The 17,949-nt window shown below is 50.8% G+C and overlaps 5 protein-coding genes across 5 annotated transcripts; 3 read left to right on the top strand and 2 right to left on the bottom strand.

Annotated features, from left to right (window-relative positions):
- Window positions 1-1,376: 1,376 nt before the first annotated feature.
- Window positions 1,377-2,212, bottom strand: TGAM01_v210670 (hypothetical protein; the record flags this gene model as incomplete). The annotated part of the gene is made up of 2 exons (XM_018810041.1): window positions 1,377-1,993; window positions 2,065-2,212. The coding sequence occupies 2 exons, from the start codon at window positions 2,210-2,212 to the stop codon at window positions 1,377-1,379; spliced, it is 765 nt and encodes a 254-aa protein (XP_018656724.1).
- A 1,572-nt stretch (window positions 2,213-3,784) lies between these two features.
- Window positions 3,785-4,944, top strand: TGAM01_v210669 (allantoicase-l; the record flags this gene model as incomplete). Its single annotated transcript, XM_018810040.1, has 2 exons — window positions 3,785-3,887; window positions 3,938-4,944. The coding sequence occupies 2 exons, from the start codon at window positions 3,785-3,787 to the stop codon at window positions 4,942-4,944; spliced, it is 1,110 nt and encodes a 369-aa protein (XP_018656723.1).
- A 510-nt stretch (window positions 4,945-5,454) lies between these two features.
- Window positions 5,455-8,174, top strand: TGAM01_v210668 (DIL domain-containing protein; the record flags this gene model as incomplete). Its single annotated transcript, XM_018810039.1, has 4 exons — window positions 5,455-5,602; window positions 5,727-6,106; window positions 6,164-6,565; window positions 6,657-8,174. 4 exons carry the CDS (start codon window positions 5,455-5,457, stop codon window positions 8,172-8,174), a joined length of 2,448 nt encoding a protein of 815 aa, XP_018656722.1.
- Window positions 8,175-9,355: 1,181 nt separating this feature from the next.
- Window positions 9,356-9,647, bottom strand: TGAM01_v210667 (hypothetical protein; the record flags this gene model as incomplete). Its single annotated transcript, XM_024550847.1, has 2 exons — window positions 9,356-9,469; window positions 9,639-9,647. The coding sequence occupies 2 exons, from the start codon at window positions 9,645-9,647 to the stop codon at window positions 9,356-9,358; spliced, it is 123 nt and encodes a 40-aa protein (XP_024404406.1).
- A 3,955-nt stretch (window positions 9,648-13,602) lies between these two features.
- On the top strand, window positions 13,603-16,702 carry TGAM01_v210666 (TBC domain-containing protein; the record flags this gene model as incomplete). The annotated part of the gene is made up of 3 exons (XM_024550846.1): window positions 13,603-15,062; window positions 15,170-16,259; window positions 16,337-16,702. The coding sequence occupies 3 exons, from the start codon at window positions 13,603-13,605 to the stop codon at window positions 16,700-16,702; spliced, it is 2,916 nt and encodes a 971-aa protein (XP_024404405.1).
- Window positions 16,703-17,949: the final 1,247 nt, after the last annotated feature.

Below are 17,949 nucleotides of genomic sequence, written 5' to 3'. Positions count from 1 at the left end.
TTTTCTCTGCGCTGGAGAGGTACTTCAAGCCGCCGAACTGATTTTAGATCAACTGCCAAAGAAAACCCTAAAATAAGATAAATCGGCTCGACAGACCAGGAAGGCGCGCTTGCTCTAACGGTGGGTGACGTCGGAAGTTGAGTTTGGGACCCATAGTTACGTCGGTGGCGTCCATTGGAGATCCTGGCCGAATCCGTATTGGGGAAGTGGAGCTAATGGAGACACGTGTCGCTCCAATCCAGAGCTGCGAATGGAAGCGGGAGCAGCATTTCTCTGCTTGAACAAACAGACATTTCTAAGTTTCCTCTGTTCCGCAAACGACTGCCATATCTCGAGATATGCATGAGCTATGAAAGCGGTTGTAGCACGAGTACCTAAGGTGAACTATTTGTAAGAGAGAGATCATGCGATTCTGGGATAACTTCAAGGTTGTACGTAGCTACCATTCTACCATTCTACCTAAGGTAGGTAGGTAGGCTCTGGGGTCCCAAGGCATAGTGGGATACTTGCGCGTGCTCTCTATTCAATTCTATCGGCAACGCTCGTCCAGAATTGCATGTACATATGCATCCATCGTAGCTTCGGTGCCCACCCCGGATATCTGATATCAAGCCTGAAATCGTTCCGGCTGGTATTTCCATAGAGATGGTGATCTGCCAGATGGATCACCGCCGCCAGGAACAGGTTTAGTTTTATTTCGTTCTCTTCCTAGCAAATGTATTTTCTCGTATCTATTTTGACGCGATATTCGGTGCTCCACTTAGGACCTTCGCCTAGAAGGCTACTAGGCCCAGGATACCTTACATAGATAGGCCTAGGATGTCGTCTGGACGGAAAAAAAAGGAAAAGAAGATCCTGCTACCCTGTCGTTCTTCGGGAATATCAACATTAATGCACAAAGAAGAAAGGCATTTCCGGCCCGGGCAAGCCCTTTCTTCGTCTCTCTCTCTCAGACAGAGGCTCCTCTCCCCCCACCTGGTTAAATTGGTTTGAACGGAGACGGTGGACACTCACCGTTCGGTATCGTCAAAGCTTTAGATAGCCAATGAGGCGCAGCAGCTTCGTTGAATCAGGAGAATACGTTACCGCCGCGTGGTATAGTCAACGGCGTCAGCGATATTAATAGAGATATTGGCCAGATAGGGTATCTAATACCGGATATGGATTTACGCGTCTCATTTCCGGATCGGCTTGAAAGCTGCGGTGCTTCGAGTTATGAGCATATACATAGCAATGACCAGCTATTCGGCAAATTGATTTACAATGATATATTTTCGCGACAGCATTGCGTAGGAGCATATTTAGGTACATGAAAAAGCAAGGTAATGAACCGCATTTCTCATTTGAAGTAGAACTTTTAACTTAGTAGTGGTCACTCAAAGCGACAGGCTTGGTCGGCCCAATCCTAGCTTCTGCTTCTGGATCCTAGGATATACTCCGATGACGACAAGAATCGACAAGATGAGCGTAGCCCAGAGCTTCAGCTTTAGTACATTCTTGTTATAATCCGTTGCCGTCGCACTGTTGATGGTCGCCAGCAGGAGCAGCAAGACGAAATATCCGCTGAGTCGGTGATACTTCCAAACAGCCTTGGCGTTCTCCTCGCCCCCGTACAGCTTCGGCGTAACCAGCATGGTAAACCCAACGAGATATTGTAGAAGAAGTACCCCAGCGGTGATGAAGCCAAAGTAGGCATGTGCGGAGTGAAAGTGCGGGTTGTGGTTCTTCACTTTGTTGTATTCAATGATTGTCACGCCGGCGATGAGAGAAAGCAATGCTACCACGTTGAGTAGAGCGTGAATACGTTGTCCCACGCGCTTCTGCTCAAGCGTATGGGTGGGCTGCAATGAGAGGATGGATTGAACCAGCACTAAGACTGCAAAAGACTGAGCGAGAGGATGCCCTGAGAAGAGTATGAGAGGCTTGGTGAAGACACTGGCCCAGATGAGAATGACGAGAAGCCAGATGCCTATCTGCGCGACGATACCAGTGCCTTTTGTTTGGATTCCGCGTTAGAAAGCAACTCTAAAGCATATTTGGGGATAATTGCCGATATTGACATACCAAGAACTAGATTGTTGAAGACTGATTTGCCCTCTTCTTGCGCAGCATCTCCAGGGCGACCGAGGAGTGGTTCGGTCTCGCGACCCGTGAGTCCAGTCTCTTCGGTGTCACTGGGGCGTGTTTCCGGTACGCCTGTAGCACTGGCCATTGTGTTGATTTCAAAAGTTCAGAGCGCCTGATACTTCTGGCTAAGCGATGGAAGAAAAGTTCAGAAAAATATATGTCTGAGGTATGGAGCCGCGGTACGGCTAAGTTGGAAGCTCCAAAAAGAGTCAGGTCAACAGCAAGGCAATGGTAACGGTGGTTGGTGATGGCTTTTATCAGTTTATTTATTCGAGTCGTACTTATCAAGTCTTCAAATCTCGAGCACTGAAGATTGAGTGCAAGGAAGTAATTGAGAAAGAGAAGAAGGAATTTGCAAACAGTAAGAAGTTGAAATAAAGCCACGACAAAGTGGCGAGCGTGATGTCTTGTATCCAAGAACAGCACGTCATTGACAGGCGTCCAGGCTAAACAGTCTAGATCCGGGCTGGCAGCCGTGATGGGGCAGAGCGGTAGATAACAGCTTTATCGGGAAGCTGGGCCAATCAGCGCCCTCTGTTTAGCAACCAAGCTGTAGCACGGCCGCCAAATATGGGGGCCGTAGCGCGGGGAGGCGCTGAAGCGAGTGCTGAGATGCACATCGAGGCAGCTATCACCATTTTACCTGGCCAGCACGTCAAAAGCGGTGGCATTGGTGGTACGTTGGATACATAATGGTTGGCGAGAGATGTGATACAGCGCAACATGATCCCGTTGCACATTCTCAAATATTCTAGGCGCATCAGGTTTATTATCGTTGAATCCGTCTCGTGCTTTTTTTTGCCGAGCGTGGCTATCGGGGTCCAGCGTATGAATGGGCGCATCAGATGCACAGTCCACAAGTTACCAAATGTCTAGGTCATCTACGACATGGCGGCGGCAGCTTGCGGGGTCTAAACTCTCTTCGCGCTGGCTTGCGTCGGATCTTTTTCTCACAGGATTGCTCTACCTTATCTCACGTCCGATCTCTGGTAAGTAGGCCTCCAATAGGGTGTTTTTCTGAAATTGCGAGAGCAATATGCCCATGTGCTAGGACAGGAAGAGGCAGCTAGTCATGTGTGCATCTTGTACACGCTGGCGAAGATTGGTTTTATAGATTCGCAGTCTCAGTGCTCGCGAAAAAATGGTCAATGATTCCGATTATTCGCTCTTAATAAACTACGCTGGTGTTGGTATGACAATGCCGTAACAGATATTGGCAGAATGGCTACTCGCAGTTATTTAGCCAGATCTCAACCCACGAAACATGCCCCCTCCCCGACTCGGACGATTATATGATGCAGTAGCTGAGACATGTCTAGATCCTTTGGCAGCTTTTCTTTGCTATCAACGGACTAGCTGATGCAAATCTCAATCACGACAGACATTAAGTACATATAGTCTAAGTTGCTGGTACCATAGATAGATGCGCTTCCCCGCTTATCTGTCCGGTTGCCGCCGGGCTACCGCTCCGCAGGCCGGCGTCGGAGGTGGCCGATATCTACCTAATATAGAGGGGCATGGTTACGACCTCTTATCAGGCCGTTGGTGCAGCGGAAAGAGAGACTGAACTTCTGATTCCTGGCTCACGAGCAACCTTCGACTGTCGCATAAGATTAGACCGCCTACTGTCCGCTGTCAAACCAATCACTCATTCACAATGTCTTCGTTTGCTGACGAGGTTGAGTATAAGCTGCAAGCCGTCAAGGCTACGCAACTGGGCCCTGATGAGATCGACACGACGTTTCGCCCAGCATGTATAGGTACGCTGAAACACCTGTCTCGTCCTGCTCCCTTCCGCACATTATTGAAGGAACATCTACTGACACCAGCTTCGATGAGCTAGACCTTGTCTCAGCGGGATTGGGCGGCAAGGTCCTTGGATATTCAGATCAGTGGTTTGCTGAGGCAGCCAATCTCCTAACTCCTACGGCTCCCATCCGCCAGCCGGGCAAGATGGTCTATACTGGAGCGTGGTATGACGGCTGGGAGACAAGACGCCATAATCCCGAGGAATTCGACTGGGTTGTGATTCGCCTCGGCGTCGCCTCAGGCACTGTTAACGGAGTTGAAGTAGACACGGCCTTTTTCAACGGTAACAATGCTCCCGCCATCTCTGTCGAAGGATGCTTCAGCGACAACGACGATGAGGTTGTTTCATGGAAAGGGGGCCGAGGTAAATGGGAAACAATTCTTGATATTCGAGAATGTGGACCAAGCCAAAGGCACGGCTGGAACCTCAACGAGCCCACAGGCAAGCAGTACACTCACGTGAGGCTCAACATGTATCCCGACGGCGGCATTGCAAGATTCCGCCTGTTCGGGCATGCTGTTCCCGTATTCCCTGAAGATAAGGATGCCGTACTTGATCTTGCAGCGGCACAAAACGGCGGCATCGCCATCTCATGCAGTGACCAACACTTTGGCTCCAAAGACAACCTGCTGCTACCGGGCCGTGGGAAGGATATGGGTGATGGCTGGGAGACGAAGCGTTCACGAGGCAAGGATCACGTTGACTGGACGATCGTCAAACTGGGAGCCACTGGATATATCCAGGAATTTGTCGTCGACACTGCACACTTTCGAGGAAACTTTCCTCAAAAGATTACTGTCCACGGTCTGTCGTGGCAAGGAGAGGGAGAACCCGATTTCAAGTCAAAGGGATGGGTTGAAACTGTGTTGCCGAGCAAGACTGGGCCTGATCAGGAACACAAGTTTGCTTCTGCGGTGGTAGATGTGCCCTTTACACATGTTAGACTTACGATGATACCTGACGGAGGAGTAAAGCGATTTCGAGCATTTGGCAAGCGAGCGGTATAGGGCCAGAGGGATTGATGTTGCATAGTATCTACGTACTAACTGGCTTATGAATTCCCTTCAAAAGCATAACAATATAAATTCTCGTATGAAAGAAATTAAAACAATTTTTTTTTCTTCTGTTTTTGGGTCGTGAAACTTGAAAGAAATAATTACTCCATGTACATTATCTTTCCACCCATACAACGCCTCTGGCGTCAATTCCAGCGAGTGCCTAGACAGTGTGCGCACGGACCACCTCCGGGGATGCTGTATCAATATCTACCCGATGACGAACCTAGCTGCTAACAGCAATTGAAAGTGGGTAGGATAGGTAGACCGCTCTCTTGTCCAGGACACTTTGCACGCGACTCCAGACTCGCCTTTTGCTCGAGCAAGCCAGCTGTGGCATCTGATTCGACCGCGATACCAACTCGGGCCAGCAGCTCATCCGTGGCGACCGCATCGGCCAAGTGCAACAAGCGACGGGACGTCCCATGAGCCAGGCACTCTGGCATTGCCCCTCCTCCCACCATGGACCCTGGGGAATCTGGCAGCGATAATGGCTTCGAGAGCAAACCACGAGCCATTCCCGACGACCTGCCAAAGTCCTTGGACGACCGACGACATGCTGGCGGCGAGTTTACAATGCCCGAGACGGAGATGTACGATGGCTGGCAAGGTGCGTGCCGTGGCGAAAGCGACATCCTTCTGTCCCCCCCCTTAATAGCTACCTAGTTGCCCAGCTATCAGCAATGAATGCGAGATTTGGGGCTTATACGAATCGACTCGCTAATAATATACAGGCCAATCTCAGTTTCTCACCTCGCCGGTACTAGCGAAGCCGCTCAACTTCGAAAACCTGTCTTTGAACGACACGACCGACCAAGACGACTTCGCTGGTAGCGGCCCGAAAGATAGCGATGCTAGATTGATGGAAATGTTGGCAGCCCAAGCAGCCCACCGCAATGAAGCGGCGCTGGAAGATGAGGATGCCATCATAAACAATGACAAGATGTCCGAGTCTGAGAAGAAGGATATACTACAAAGGGCATTGACTATGGCTGCTAGCAATGGCGATACTGAAAAGGTCAAGAAGCTGCTGGAGGGAGATGCGAAGCCTTTCGTTGACATTAATCTTCCTGACGACGATGGAACTCCAGCACTGATTTACGCCAGTTGTTTTGTTCGTCGTCCCCGCCTACAATGTATCGTATTGACATGTGCTAACTGATTGAATTAGGGTCATGAAAAGGTCGTCGAGGCTCTAATTGAAGCGGGTGCCAATGTGAACCAGCAGGACCGCAATCACTGGACACCTTTTATGTGGGCAATGACGAATCGCCACAAGGCGATATCAAAGCTGCTACTCGATAAGGGAGCATCGTCGGAGCAAAAGACATCATCTGGACGGACGGCCTTTGACTTTGTTCCCCCGGATAGCGATATGTCGTTTTACCTGCACGATAATGGATATAACATTGGGAGTGCGGGTATCATGGGTGATTTCTATAATGCTGGCTTCTCCCAAGACCGGTTCGAAGAAGAAATGGCAGAAAACGAGATGCGGAGACGGCTGATGATGGAGAGTGCTCGTGATCTGGAAGTTGACCTGGGAAATGTTGGAATGGACGATCAACCAGAGGTATGTTTGAACTGTCACAGTCCACCACAACACGAGTCCTTGGCAATCATTTGGCTTTTTCTAACGTTCTGTGATCTTTTCTTTTTTTTAGCCCGTGGACGAATTTGAAGAAGAGCAACAGGAGTTTGACTGGAGCCGCTGTCTCCACGACCAAATGTTCGTCTTCCAAGAACATGAATTGGGCCGGCTATTGGATATTGTCGTCACCAACATGACTCCCCAGCGGTCGCCATCGCAGAAACCAGTTCCGGCCAACATGATATTCCTCGGTGCTAGATATGCACACTACCATGCTAGCCCAGATCTTCTGAGGAGGCTACTGGTATCCGCCATGGAGCGCATCAATGCCGTCGTTGAGAAGTCCCAGTGGGACATGACTATCCTGGCTTTTTGGATCTCAAACGCGACGCTACTTCTGCATTATCTCAAGAAAGACGCTGGACTAGTTGAAGCAACTACCGAGTTCCAGGCACAGCTTGCAGAACTTATCAATGAGATATTTGTGCTCATCGTTCGCGACGCCGAGAGACGTCTGGACAAAGTGCTCGACCCTGCCATGCTGGAACACGAAACAATTCCCGGCTTCGAGGATATTGCATTTCAAAACGAATGGAAGATCTTCAAAAGAAAGTCTACAGTTAAGGAGCAGCCTCTTGAGAAGCGCTTCCGTCCGCCGTCTCCCAAACAAAGGGCGAAGCCAGCACCTCGAAATGTTACGTCCTTACTATCATCGACACTCTTTGTGCTGGATCTCTACGATATTCACTCTGTTATCACGGCCCAAATAATCTCTCAGCTCATCTACTGGCTCGGGTGCGAGCTGTTCAACAGGATTATATCCAATCGCAAGTATCTGGCTAGGACAAAGGCAATGCAGATCCGCATGAACGTGTCAATGATTGAGGACTGGGCGCGTACAAACAACAGACAAGCAGAGCATTATGAGGGCGGTGAGATGAACTCATCGGGCGAAACAACCATGGATGCGGCCAAGCGACACCTTGCCCCCGTGATTCAACTCTTGCAGTGGCTGCAGTGCTTCTCATCGCTAGACGCTGATGACTTGGAGGCCCTAGTTGGCACTCTCCAGCAGTTGAAAAGAATGACGCCGCAACAGCTGATTCACTCGGCTACGCATTACCGTCCCGAGGTTGGCGAAAAGGGCTTACCCGGTAGCGCCATGAAATATCTCATTGCCATTCAGAGGGAGGCGGCACTCAAGAAGGACCGACACCAGAGTGGCCAGACTGTTGGTGCAGAAAGCGCCCCAACCACACCCGTGACGTCCAACTTCAACGGAAACGGGCCTCAAACTCCAAAAAGTGTTCGAATAAAATCCCCGGGTAGCATCAAGGGTGCAGACTCTGATGATGAGGACAACACTCCCAAGAGTCTGCTGCTAAACCCCGCCTATATGCTGCCCTTTGCGCTGCCATCGGTGACAGACATGCTTGTATCGTATGGAGCTGGCTTTGGAGGTGTCAACAGAGAGAGGGAGCGCAAATACATCCCAACTGTTCCACCGGAGTTTTTGGAAAAACTGGAAGTGAATGGCTCTCGCAACCCACCAATGTTTGAGGAGAAGGATTGGGAGAATGAGGAGGTTTGAAGCATGGAATGAGTCCTGCAAGGCGCTGATACTACTGCTGAAGGAGCAGATATGAAATTGAAGAGGAGAGAGATGGATATTCTTGATTGGCTGAATTGGAGGCAATAACCATTGGCAAGGGGTTTTCACCAACAGGCCGAAGGGGGAAAAAAGAAGACCATATATAGAAAGCAACATCTACGGTTTATTGCACATTGAACGAGTACATGACGATTCCGACTGAGCGGCCACCGCAATTTGTTTATCGACGCATCTGAAACTTCAGCTGCTTATTTGAAAGGGAAACAGTGGATTGAAAAAAAGTGACATGAAGATTTTTTCTTTATTTTTAACCCCCTTCTTGTTGTTTTGTCTACCTACGCCTTGTTCTTTCTTTTTTGCTGCTGCTACTGCTACTCCTGCATTAGCAAGATGAATCGAGGAGGGTACGCGAAACGAGGTGAAGCTAAGAGAGAAGCCTTTCCAACGTGCATGAAAAGAGAGGGGAGCAGGGGTCATGGTTTAAGGAAGAGAGACAGCGCGGCAAGCACCGAGAGGAGGAGAGAGGGGAAAACGGTTCATGGAGAAGGAAGGACTCTGATTCTTGTGTCCGGAAAAGGATAACGTTACGGCGATGCATATGTACGTTTTGTAATTTTGGAGGTTCAGTTGCTTGAACGTCGACAATAAGCCTTTTTTTCTTTGTTATTCTTTCTTGTTATCTCTACAAAAATACTGTCTTTTTGTACTACTTAATTTCATAATTTTTACGCTACATACTGGGTATATACGAGGCAAGGGAAAATAGTAAATTGCCACCCGATAGTATTATGTTCTTGGATTAGGCCGACAGGAATAAGAGAAAGACCGTTTCCTCTTGTTTGTTCTCTCTTCTCCATCGTACCGATAAGGTTGATTAATAACGACGTAGCGTTAACCATAAGACCAGAGAAGGGAAAAAGGCTCTATCGGCTCGGAGAGGGGCGTCCGCAAGCTTTCAGTTTTTTGGACCGCCGGAGGAAGTGGATCTGACCGGGGTGGGTATGCTTTGGAGCTCCACTAGCGGGATGGCGATTTGTTTACAGAGAGCCACGTTGAAAAGAGAGAAGCCAGTAAGGGTAAGAAGGTGGTCAATTAATTTAAATTTTTTTTCTTTCTTCTTCATAGATGCACGCTATTGGTTTTCTCGGGGATGTGATGTGTCATTGACATGGGGTATTTCTTTTCACGATAAGAGTGAAGTTTTTTTCGCTTTTACTGGGATTGACCCTGGTGAAAGTGGTTGCTGTGTTGTTGGGGTGGTATTGGGCTGGATTCTAGATATGCGAGGGAGAATTAGCAAGCAGTAGACTGTAGCAGAAGTATGAGTAGTACAGAAGAAGTAGGTGTTTGCTTTTTAAGATACTGTCATCGATTGGCGAAAAGGCGGCTTGCTTCTTGGGGATACCAGAGATGTAGCGCTAGGCACGGGAGCCAGGTACTTACGTATGACATACATATGGCTTTTTCTTTGGCCGTGTTAACCACCGTCAATCCATAGACATCTATCTAACTCAGGCAGGAATATGTGCCAAGGTAGCACGAATTACGTGGATGGCAAGCAGATAATAAACGGGCAGCAACGGGTGGGCTTCATTGAAGACGCCAGTGCTTGGCCCTCGTCCCTCGAGCTGAGTATTCCCACCCACGGCATATAATGTGTGTGTGTGTGTGTGTGTGTGTGTGTGTGTGTGTGTGTGTGTGTGTGTGTGTGTGTGTGTGCCCATTTTGAAAGAACATGAGTGAGAAAAGGGCCACAAAACCCGTCAATAGGCTGACGGGTAGGACAGAGTTGTAGTACCGCCGAGGATCAACGGAGAAAATAGGGCACTCGGTACCTGAGGAGGGGAGCCTCGCAATACGCCTACGAGGTGCCACATCCACACACACCAAAGCGATGAAAACGAACAAAAATACGATGCAAACTCAATTGGAAAGAAAGAAAGAAAAAACGAAAAAAAAGAGGGAGGGATGGGACGGCATAACGATTGCCGAACTGGCTGGACCCCCTCTCCATGTCTCCCTTGCATTGCCGTCTGACTGGCTTCGGAATAGCACCTCAATGCTGGTTTAGGTACCTGCAGCAGCATTGCGTGCTGTGCCGCCGTTGAGCGTTTGCTCTGCCTGCATGGTGCCGGGCTGTTCTCATTATGAAGCAACAAGTGTATAATCCATGTTATGTACCCAGAGGCTGAAAAGGCCGAGATGGTGAAATATCTCAGAAAACAGAAAACATGGAATACATACTTTGACAGGGGATGAAAATGCAAATCAGTCGGGCGAGGAGGATGCGAATATGCTTCGTGAAAAAAGCTCAAGCTTCAATGGTTTGAAAAATGGCCGCAGTGCTCCAAAGTATACTTGTTTATGACTCGTCTCTTCCGCCGGCAGCCTACCTACCTCCGGGTACCTTGCATATGTTGAGATCCAAATAGGCAGAGACGGTTGTGAGAAGTGACGACCCTTGCATGAGACGGCAGCCTCTTTGTTTGCTTTATTCCCCCTCTTCCCTCTTCTCTCTCGCTTCAGTTTTGGTGTAAAATGGGCTATTCGTGCAGCAATAGTAGTATCTACGACTACGGGTACCTGGTTAAAGAGCCATCCATCTCCTCACTTCCCGTGCCGGTGGCGAATGGGCTGAAAAGATGCTAGCCGAGGTGTCGAACAGCTGCAAGAGCTGAACGAGAGAACCGAGGGAGGGAGGGGCCTCATTTTACTTGCTGCGATGCGCTGCGATGCGATGCGCTGCAAGTGTGTGATAGCATGTATGTTCCTGCATCCGCGGAGGGGTTCCATCCGGAGTGAAACCCGTTTTTGCTCAAAGTGCGCGTGTGTAAGGTATGTATATACGTGTACCTATGCGTGGCGTTCTCTGTCTATGTGGGTTTTCTATGTCTTGACTTTTCAGGAACAAGACAGCCTAGCTACCTATTTAGCTTTGCATATGCAGCCATTCATCCGGGTTCCTTCGTTGCGGCCGTTGAAGGAGGAGGGGTGCATATACGAGGCTGTCTCGATGTGTCTTGATCTTATCCGCGGCCGGCAGTTTACTGGTAGGATCAGTTGATCTCAATCTTTGTCTTTTCTTCCGCTTAGGTATCTTGGGCACCAGCTGCCGAAGCTCCATGACCTCGCTCGGATAGGTGCCGAATGGAGTCGAGACCAAATGGGTATTGCACTGTGTTTTGCGGCACTCGACAGAACAGGTCCATCTGGGATGGGACAAGTGCGTCCTGTCATTTGGCGTGCCCGTCTGCCCGATCCCGCAGAAGACGCCAAATCTGCGCCGTTTGCTTGGTCTTTGCTCTCGCCAAACGGCTGCTGGAACGGCGGGCAGCCGAAGACGAAGAGGCGGTGGGCGCCGAGTGCGTGTGTGCTTGGCATTGAAGACCAAATGCGTCGCGATCCTTCAGGCACAGGCCGTGTTGAGGCCCGAAGAGCACATCGCCGATTTGTTACGTGAAGACTGGACGTGGACGCTAATGAGCAGCGCCGGCTTCCCAGCAGTCTGGTACATACATGTAGGTTGTCGGCGCTCACTACTAGTAGGTAGTGGTAGTACCTTAGTTATCAGTAGCCGCGATTACAGCACCCCGGCCGGCAACAGCTTCAGCTTACATCGAATAGATAGACAGGCACGCTATTAGGTGCCGCTGCTAGCTGTTGCCCGATGGCTGAAAAGTGAAAACTGGAACAAGACCTAACAGGACAAAATAGCCCCCCCGGCACGCACTAGACCCCTGTCCCGCCACTCATCGTCGGGCCTCTAGCCGCATCTTAGCGTCGCTGCCGCACATCCCCGATTGGACTCTGTCACGCCAATGACTTTGGCTCACGGCGCGCCGGAACCACGCACCACAGCTTCTGTCTCGCTCTGTCTCTTGTTTCTTTTCTCTGCTCTGCTCTTGTGCCACTCGGTGAGCTATTCAGCCTATCTTGCCGTTTGATGGCCCCCGTGAATGTACATTCGAGCTGCATGTACCTGCATGCAAACATGGCGTTAGGCTTCATCAGCGCCGCATGTAGTGCAGAATCCCTTGTATCAATGTGTACAGCACGAGAGAAGATGCGATGAACGCCGAATGAACATTGCGGCACATGCGTAGCACACGGCGCTTTGGGCCACTTTCCCACTCCCGTTGACTTCCATGACAAACTCTCTGGCATCAGCGCGCTGCAAGGGACCATCGCCATACATACATGTATGCAGGCATGTAAGGCTTCTCATGCCGCTGGCCTTACAGAAAAAGAAAGGAGTGCCTCGCGTTTTCTTCCTGTTTTCTTCCTTTTCTTCTTCCCTTTTTATCACTCGTCTGTCGTTCTAGTTTTCAGCTCCTATACCACCTTCTTTTACACTTGCATGCTGATTCGCCGCTCTCTCCAAGGCTCATGTCTCAGCTCCATCTTGCTTTTTGTCTGCAAGGGATATTCCATTTACTCACTTAGCTGGAGGCGCCTCTCCAGACGGGAAGAGGCCGGGCCCCCCTAGCAATTCGCTCACTTATACACTTGGCAACCCCAGATCTTGAATCTCCAGATCTTCATATAACTTTCCAGCATCTCCTTCCTTTTCTTTGGGGGTCGTTCATCTCCATCAGACTCGCTCAAGCATCTTGTGCATGTTTGGTGCTGCAGAGAGTCGCACCAGGGGCTGAGAGTTACTGTCAACGCTCTCTCTTACACCGACTCTACACATCCATCGTATTAAAGCTGCATCCCGCCTACCCGCTGTGATTGTGCACTGCACCGCAGACTTCCCTTTACGCTGTTACGACTTTATGATTTCAACGAGTGCCACGTCAACGCTCGAATCTGCTGCTTTTCGTTTCCTTCATTTATAGCTCTCCGCTCTTTTCTCTCTTTCCCTTCATACTCTCTCACTATCTCATTCATTCACTCACTCCCTTCTCTCGCCTATTCATTTCGCTCTCTATCAACCCTCCTTCCTCAGGCATTATTCACCCATTCACTTATTCCATTGACCTCGCTTTCAATACCTTTCAATTAGCCCATCTATCGCTTCAGGCATCTCCGTGCCTTGCATTATCTGATTTGCCTGCGAGCTTCTCGCCTCTCTCGCTTCATATCTTATCGCTTCGGCGAGCATCAAACACAGAGCTCCGAGGGAAGGACCAAGCCAAGGCCAGAACTGCCGACCTCGCCCTCGCTATCCTCTGCGCTCTCGCATCCCAGAGAGCATTTATTGACTGGCTCTCGCAACCCACCATAGCCTTTCAAACTGGCTGTCTCACGCTTCACCAGGCTGCTAGATCGCTTGATTCGAAGCTTCCATTTGGACAGCACCAAAGGCATCAGGGACATCAAGGCCAGCAGCATCAGCCATCCATCTCCACCTCTCTCAGAAGGTTCTGGCGGCCATTCAGCACCTCCGTCACACCCAGAAAGAGCCATGGCCCTCGCATCGATCCGCTCAAGAAGCACCTCTCGATCACGGCGATCTGCTGACCCCAATATCATTGGCCTTCGTTACGAAAAGACGATACAGGCAGAGCCTCCCATCCCGCTGCCGCCTCGAAATCCATCGCGCAGCACCATCCGTACGCTGTCCATACGGTCATCTGCGTCGTCGCCCTCTCCTTCGGTGTATGAGAATCTGTCTCTCTACTCGCCCAGCCTTGTGGTCGTTGCACCTCCCACTGAGGAGCATCCGGCGCTAAGAACGCCAGTTCGGCAAGCAAAACTCAATCACGAGAGTTGGAAGCGAGACTCGGGTCACGCGCCCACGCCGACGTCGGCAACCACCATCTTTGAAGAAGACTGCGAGGAAGAGGGAGAAGAAAGAAAAGAAGAGAGAAACGCGCAAAAGGCCGACAATACCTCGCCTGGCGCCAACCACTCTCCACCTCGGTCAACCAACATCGATGCTCCTGTCGATTTTGACGCTGTGCCACCGCATTCTGTCCCACAGTCTCAGCACGGAACAGTTGTCGGCCCAGTGCCGGGTGGTTGGCAAAGTTCGAGAGGTGAGACAGTCGTTATTAGGCCAGCCGCGTCTGCCCCGTCCCCTTCCCTGAAAAAGCTCCATACTGCGAGCGTTGCTCAACAGCCATCAACACCCTCCCCATTGCCATCGCCAGCCTCGCCTACAGGTAAGCGACAGAGCTTCCTGCAGCGTCTTAGCGTCTGCTCGTCTGCGCCGGCAAAGGGGAAATTAGGCCTGGCAGTGGGCGAGGGATCGCCTACCGCAAACGCAAACGCGCCGCCAATGCAGCCCCTGATGCGGGGCTCACAGCCGCCCCCAGCACCCGCTCATAAGCAGCCACAGCGGTCGTCGCCCGGCAATGCAGAAACGTCGTCTCTCGCACTGCGAGCTCGAGTTCGGGCGCACGCAACTGCATCACTGCCAAACGCTGCCTCTCCGGCCCACGAAGACGCCTGCTTCGCTCCTCTGGGCGTCTCCATCCCGACGGACAGCCTCCTCGAGGATGATTTTATGGCCACACTGTCATTTTCGAACCGCGGGAGCATCATGTTCGGGGGGCGACGCGCAGGACCGCTAGGCCTCGACGGGGCCAGTGACGCCGCAAGAGGCGATGCCTTAAGAAGCGATGCCTTTCCTTCTGCGCCCTCGACGCCCACCCATGCACGATCTGGCAGCGCCAGCGCCAGCATCGACCGCCTCGAATCCTACGCCGGCGCAAATGCTTCGAATCCCGCGCTGCGCGCGCCCTTGCCACCACCGCCCGACATTCGTGTCTTGACGTCCGAAATCGAGAAGGAGTCCCAAAAGGTGAGATCGCTCTATGGAGTCGGCGATGCCATCAATTGGGAGGATGGCGCAAGGCACTCGTACTGCGAACCTTTGGAGCCTACCCCAGAGCTCCCCGCGGAGGAGGATGGGAATGACTCGTATGGCTTTCCCTTGACGATTCCTGGCGTCGTGCGTTTCCAAGGCGCCTGCTTTCCTCCTTTGTGCTCGGAGCATCTTTCTTGCTAACACCTGCCCATTTCGATAGCATTCTACCGCCTCCCATTCCTGTTTGGGGGACTCCAAGATCCGTAAGATCTGCAAGCTCTTCGGTTCACTTTGATTACAGACGGGATACAGAGCTGGCAGGCGGCTTGGAAGACTGGGAAGATATTGACGGCGCCAGCGTGGACCGATATGGCTTCATCTCTGCTCCTCGACCACGATCACGGCTTGGTACACCGACGGAAATGAAGTCTGCCCAGTTTTCGCCAAGGCGGAGGCTACAAAAGAGAGAATTGACGGGCCTGTCACCCTTGGGCCCGAGTAGGAAAATGTCGGCGAGGTCACTCAATACGCAAAACTCGGAAATGTCTACAGCATCGAAGCGCTCTTCGCGATCGGTTATCCGACAGGCTAGCAACCTACTGCCTCACAACCGAGACCGGCGATGGCTGGACGAGGCCGGTGATATGCTGACGCTGCCACCTAGCCTCCAAGACGCTGCAGAAGAAGCCCAAATTGAGAGGATATCAGAAACGCTCAAGCGCAAGGAGTGGGAGAGATCGGAAAAGTGGCGCAAGATGGCCAAGGTTGTCCGAAAGGGCGGCCAAGGCGAAGGCATGGAGTTTGAGTTTGATAAAAAGAACCCTAAGCTTATTGAGCGAACTTGGAAGGGAATTCCCGATCGCTGGCGTGCTGCCGCCTGGTGGTCATTTCTTTCTAGTTCCGCCATGGATCACGAGAGCTATGCCTCTGAAGAGGACATTGTCTCCTCATTTCACCACCTGTTGGAACAAAGCTCGCCAGATGATGTGCAGATTGACCTCGATGTCCCGCGGACCATTAGCAGGCACATCATGTTTCGTAAAAGATACCGTGGCGGCCAGCGGCTGCTGTTCCGCGTCTTGCACTGCCTATCAATATACTTCCCAGAGACTGGCTATGTTCAAGGCATGGCATCTTTGGCGGCGACGCTGCTCTGCTACTTTGATGAAGAAAAGTGCTTTGTCATGCTGGTGCGCTTGTGGCAGTTACGAGGCCTTGATCGCTTATATCGCCCGGGTTTTGAGGGCCTGATGAAAGCGCTGCATGAGTTTGATGAGACTTGGCTCAATAAGGACGTAGCCAAGAGACTGGTGAGTGTTGACAGCACTGCAATATCTGAATCTTACTTCTAGACTTTACTCTTGGAACTAACATTACTTGGGCATAGACCGAACTCAGCGTGGATATAACTGCGTATGGTACACGATGGTATCTTACCCTCTTCAACCTCTCTATTCCGTTTCCAGCTCAGCTGCGAGTCTGGGATGTCTTTCTGCTGCTGGGAGATAGTGCAGCCGAGCCGGCCATCTCCATCGGTTCCAGCGACAGTGAAACGACTCCGCCGACAGGGCTCGATATTCTGCACGCCACCAGTGCTGCCTTGGTACAGGCCCTTCGCGAGGTGCTCCTTGATTCAGATTTCGAGAATGCGATGAAAGCCTTGACATCATGGATTCCCATCAAGGACGAGGATCTTCTGATGAAGGTGGCCAAAGCAGAGTGGAAGTCGCATCAAGGCAAGAAGAAGACGTAGCACGCTTGCTCCCCCCAGAGCATCGTCTCCTCGATGGGGCAAAGCTGACATTGCCCTATCATCACTGTCCATAAAAGTCTTTCCTTTGTGCTTTTCCTTTTGTGCTTTTTTCTTCTTCATTTGGCACAGGGGAACGGGATATTTAGCTTTTCTCTAGCTACCCCCCCTTCTTCTGTCGCTTCAATTTTCGTACCTCCCGATACCCCCTCTTGTGTTTTGTTACCGATACCCTCTACTAATGGCAGACGGGCCTATTTGACACCCCTCTTCACACACGCAGTCTCCTTTGTTTCTGACGTATTGCCATCTCCTTTTGCTTCAGTTTTGTTTTTCTGTCTCTCTGGCTTCTCTTGCTTCTCATTTCCCTTGATATACCAGGATGCGGGACAGGGTGGCGTAGGGCGGGCGTATGGTGCGCCCTCAGTTATGGATACCCTTCCGTCACGGAGGCGTTTTGTTCTTTTTTTCAAGCGGCGGGTAGTTAGAAATGGTTGTCGATCTATTTGGCCAAGTTTGGCATGGAGGAAGTATCCCGGCGGTATCTGCTTGGTGGGCGGTAGCGGGCAGATGTTGTGACGGTGTTCCTGGGTTACTTGATATAGAACGGAAAGCAATGGAAATTACCATTACTGGTATGTACTAATACAGATGGAGATTGTTTGAATCCCAGTCCCGACAAACTTTGAGCCTCTCTATTTGGCACCCTGTAAGCACTTGAGCACGATGAAATTTTGGGCAGCAAGAATCGAGAGCGTAACCGACGGCGCTGACGACAAAGCCAAGAACTGGCCCTCTGGGAGGGAATCTGGGAGACCGTCGCACGTGAGATTTCGCAATCGACTCGCTTCGAGAGCAGTTCTGTCACTTATCCTTGCCGGTTTCCCATGGAGGTTAGTGCTTGTTTCTCACTTGTAGGTCTTATTCAAGACTGGATTAGCTGGTTTACATGACTTGTGATGTGTACAAGTAAGCTTTTTTTTCGTTTGGAGTAGCGTGCTCCGCTGTAGATTTTTCATATTGTTTGCATACAGGTACGCGTAAAGAAGAGTTGGGATTCGTATCAACACTATCGTATTGATATACGAATCATGAGTGCCAAGAATGAGGTAGTAATGCCTATTAGTAAGTTTGTCACATGCGTTTTCCCGTGTCTATTTTTCACTTTTCCTATACCCCCCTCTCCCTACCCCCTGTTGTAATCTCTCTTGGAAGGTTGAGATTAGACGAGAGAGAAGAGGGAGGGGGGG

Source organism: Trichoderma gamsii, assembly GCF_001481775.2.
Source record: "Trichoderma gamsii strain T6085 chromosome Unknown Scaffold_69.2, whole genome shotgun sequence".
Lineage (NCBI taxonomy): Eukaryota > Fungi > Ascomycota > Sordariomycetes > Hypocreales > Hypocreaceae > Trichoderma > Trichoderma gamsii.
Note: the sequence above shows the minus strand (reverse complement) of the source record. Positions and strands in the feature narration are given on the sequence as shown.